We start from the raw sequence: 4,491 nt of genomic DNA on the forward strand, positions 1-4,491 counted from the left end.
CCTTTATTGCCAAATTACCATCCTCGCTTCAAGATAGATGGTTATGTGTCGGCTCCGAGTACAAAGAGTGCCACCAAGTCATGTTCCCTCCATTCAAAGTGTTCGTGAACTTTGTCACATAGCAAGCTTGGATCAAAAATGATCCGAGTTTCAGGATTAACCGGTTGACAAGTTCCCCCCACAAGAACACAAACACAGAGCGATATGTAACTGGTCCTTGGCACGCTCAGAATTCTTCAACACCTTCAAGAGTGATGGACTGAGTTTCCCTTACTCCCTGAAAACCTGTGCCGGAGCAATACAGACCACAGGAAGAAGAGCAGTAGGCTTCCAAGTTGAATCCCTAGATGGAAAAACCAGCATCCCACTCCTCAGCCTGGTTGAGTGTGATGAAATACCTAATGATAGATACAGCATTCCAACCTCTGAGGCAGCGTTCCATCATCCACACCTTAAAAGAATAGCTCACCTCATCCCCACCATGGAGCCTAAAACTCCTATCATGCTCCTTCTCAGACAAGACATCTTAAGAATCCACAAGGTGCATCAACAAATAAACGGTCCCCACGATACTCCATACACCCAGAAATTAGACCTGGGATGGGTCATAGTAGACAACGTCATCTTAGGGAAGTTTCACCCTCCACCCATCATAAAGACATTGCATACTGAAAAGGGGGCGCCCTACCCTTTTTGAACCATGCCCAAACAACCTTGAGGTTAGAGAAAGGTACAGCACCAGTGATAGATCATACCCTACCGAAATGGAAGGTTACCCATTTCGACAGACAAAGGACGATAAAAAGGTAGCACCTTCTATTGAGGACATCGCCTTCCTCAACATCATGGAAAGGGGGGTTAAAAAAGACAAAAACAACAGTTGGATTGCTCCACTACCTTTCCGATCTCCTCGACGTCGTCTCCCCATAATAAAAAACTAGCAGAAAGACGATTTTCTTCATTGAAACGACCACCTTCAAAAGCAGTACGTAAAGAGTTGCATCAACCAAGGCCATTTTCTTCATTGAAACGCAGCTTCAACAAGAAGCCAGAGACACAGAAACACTTCTTTTCATTCATGGAAAAGCTGTTTGAGAATGGTTATGCTGAGGCAGCCCCCCCCCCCACTTATAAAGGGAGAGGAATGCTGGTACTTACCCATCTTTGGTGTATACCATCCTAAAAAACCTGGGAAAATCAGAGTTGTCTTCAATGCCAACACCAAATATGATGGGGTGTCTTTGAATGATGTGCTGTTGAGCGGACCCGACCTTAACAGCACTCTGGTCGGAGTCCTCACTCGCTTCTGCAAAGAAATTGTTGCCGTCACTGCAGACATCGAACAGATGTTTCACTGTTTCCTAGTGAAAGAAGAACATAGGAACTTCCTAAGATTCCTCTGGTACCGTGAAAACGACCCAACCCAAGGAATCGCCGAATACCGAATGAGAGTTCACGTCTTCGGCAACAGCCTATCTCCGGCCGTAGCTATCTATTGCCTCAGGCAAGCAGTCAGAAGAAATCAGCTTAACTAGGATCTGGCAGTCGAGCAATTAGTCAATCGGAATTTTTACATCGATGATTATTTGAAATTGCTCCCTACAGTTGAGGCTACAGTCTGCTTACTCCAAAGAACACGTGACATCCTGTCCCAATCTAACTTAAGGCTACACAAAATAGCTTCCAACGAAGGAGTTATGGCTGCAATCCCAACTGAAGATCACACAAATAACCTAAGGCCCTGATTTGGTCAAGGAGGAACCCCCCATGCTGTGCAGCCCTAGTCTGGAGTGGCACCTTAAAACTGACACCTTCACATTCAAGGTACCTGTAATACAAAGGCCCTTTACCCGCAGCGGCATTTTATCAACCCTCAACAGTCTATATGACCCCTTGGGATTTGCTGCCCCCGTCACCATTCAAGGAAAATTTATCTTGAGAGAGCTGACCAATGAAAACAGCGACTGGGACTCCCCTCTTCCTCAAGAAATGCACAGAACCGGGGCTTCATGGAGAGACTCATTGGAGGCATTAAATGAAATTCAGATCCCCAGGGTCTTCACAACCAGACCACCTTCAAAAGCAGTACGTAAAGAGTTGCATCAACCAAGGCCATCGCCGGAGTGGCCTACCTCAAGGTCATCGACAATGATGGAAACTACCAAGTTGGCTTTATCATGGGGAAGACTAGAACTCTGTGCCACTCTTCTGGCAATCAGACTGAGTGAGCTAATTTTGTCAGAGATAGACCTGCAGCTCCAATCCACCACCTTTTACACGGACAGCAAGGTAGTCCTGGGTTACATTCACAATAAAACCAGGCGTTTTTACGTGTACGTTAGCAATCATGTGTTACGTATACGTAGATCCTCTCACCCTAATCAGTGGAGATACATACACACTGATCAGAATCCAGCTGACCTCGGCACTCGCTCTATACCTGCATCTCACCTCCAGAGAACCACTTGGCTCAACGGGCCTGATTTTCCCCTATCTAGATGGGGGAACAACCCAGAAAAAGTCAACTACGACTTAATCAATCCTGGCACAGACACAGAGATCCGTCCACATCTTCTGCAAACATGCGGTTGGGATCCCTACGCTTCGAGAGATTTTCTACCTGGTCGTCAATAACCCGGACCCTAGCCAAACTCACACACATCGCCGACACCTTTTGCAATTCCCGAGTCACTGCTAACAGTGAATTTAGAGGATGGCACATGTGAAAAGCATCATCATTCGAACCATACAAGAAGAAACCTATGCCAAAGAACTCTTGCATACAGCGAATAGAGAAAGACTCCCAAAAGGCAGTCCACTCAAGGGCCTCAACCCATTCATAGACAGTGATGGCTTACTGAGAATCGGGGGCCGTGCTAGCAAGGCTGAGATCGAAACCGAAGAAAAATGTCCCATTATCATCCCCGGCAAACACCACATTGGGTCATTGCTTATGGGCCACTGCCATGGACAAATGAGGCATCAGGGATGCCTATTCACCGAAGGAGCTGTCCGCACCGCAGGATTTTGGATAGTCGGTGGGAAGAGGTGTGTGAGCTGATATATCTATCACTTCGTCACCTATCGAAGACTCCATAGTCCCACACAGACACAAAAGATGGCCGACCTCCCTACCAACCACCTCAGCACCAGTCCTCCTTTCACCAACATTGGCCTAGACATATTTGGTCCTTGGCTCGTCTCCTCACGTCGAACAAGAGGCGGTCTTGCTAACAGCAAGTGGTGAGCGGTAATATTCACATGCATGAACACCAGAGGTATCCACATCGAAGTAATTGAATTGATGAACACCTCCAGTTTTATTGACACACTCAAGTGTTTCTTTGCCATTCGCGGCCCGGCTAAACACATACGTTCCAATCGCGGGACCAATTTTTTGGGTGCCTGTAAGGAGTTGGACATTGAATCCAATACAGGTACGAACTCTATCACCAAGTACTTTACAGATCAAGGTTGTATCTGGTCGTTCAACCCTCCCCATGCCCCTCATATGGGAGGAACTTGGGAAAGAATGATTGACATGACCAAAAAGATATTGGACGCTATGTTCCTGCAGAACAAGCAGAGATTGACCCATGAGATACGGATGGCAGTGATTACTGAGAATGCAGTTAGGAGATTCGAAGTTCCTATCCATCGCGGTTACCACCTGACGAAGGCCAGAGGAATAGTTGGCCGAAACGTTGTGAAAAACAACAATCAATAAAGATGAAAGCAACAACTAATAAAGACGAGAATAATAGTCTGAAATAAAAATAAATTAATATATATAGCCATGTTATATATCATTTTGAAGTGCGTTTTTTTGCTCTATCGAATTGTGTTATTCGTTACCATTCTCAAGTTTTTTGCAGGTTTTTTGGCACCATAGACAAAATTAAAATCCACACGATTTTCTTGTTCCAGTTCAAACTAGGCCGAAAAGCTGCCGAGACAGCTCGTGATATCAATGATGTGTTTGGCCCAGGAACCACTAACGAATATGTGGCACAATGGTTGTTTGAGAAATTTCGCAATGGTGATGAGAGCCTCGAAGATGAAGATGGTCGCAGTCGGCCGACTGCGGTTGATAACAAAATTTGAAAGCCTTAATTGAAGCCAATCCTCACAAAAACTGTTGAGCTCGAGGTGGGCCACTCAACAGTCGTTCACCATTTAAAGCAAATAGGAAAGTCAAAAAAGTTGGATAAATGAGTGCTGCATGAATTGAACAATAATCAAAAAATCGTCGTTTTAGGGTGTCTTCAATGCTCCTTCTGCACAACAAAAACGACCCATTTCTCAAGCGGATTGTGACGTGTGATGAGAAGTGGATCCTCTACAACAACTAGCGACATTCGGCACAGTCGTTGGATGCTAAGGAAGCTCCACAACACTACCCGAAGCTGAAATTGCTTTAAAAAAAGGTTATGGTGATTGTTTAGTGGTCTGCGGCCAGTCTCATCCATCACAGTTTCTTGAATCCGGGCG

The 4,491-nt window shown here is 45.5% G+C and overlaps 3 protein-coding genes across 3 annotated transcripts; all 3 read left to right on the top strand.

The window, feature by feature from the left end:
* Positions 1–1,097: 1,097 nt before the first annotated feature.
* LOC145284588 (uncharacterized) lies at positions 1,098–1,535 on the top strand. The gene has a single exon (XM_080133500.1). It carries the CDS (start codon positions 1,098–1,100, stop codon positions 1,533–1,535), a length of 438 nt encoding a protein of 145 aa, XP_079989626.1.
* Positions 1,536–1,767: 232 nt separating this feature from the next.
* On the top strand, positions 1,768–2,634 carry LOC145284589 (uncharacterized). The gene has a single exon (XM_080133501.1). It carries the CDS (start codon positions 1,768–1,770, stop codon positions 2,632–2,634), a length of 867 nt encoding a protein of 288 aa, XP_079989627.1.
* Positions 2,635–2,713: 79 nt separating this feature from the next.
* LOC145284590 (uncharacterized) lies at positions 2,714–3,061 on the top strand. The gene has a single exon (XM_080133503.1). It carries the CDS (start codon positions 2,714–2,716, stop codon positions 3,059–3,061), a length of 348 nt encoding a protein of 115 aa, XP_079989629.1.
* Positions 3,062–4,491: the final 1,430 nt, after the last annotated feature.

Source organism: Euprymna scolopes, chromosome 9 (genome assembly GCF_053919585.1).
Source record: "Euprymna scolopes isolate OS-2025 chromosome 9, ASM5391958v1, whole genome shotgun sequence".
NCBI classification, from domain to species: Eukaryota; Metazoa; Mollusca; class Cephalopoda; order Sepiida; family Sepiolidae; genus Euprymna; species Euprymna scolopes.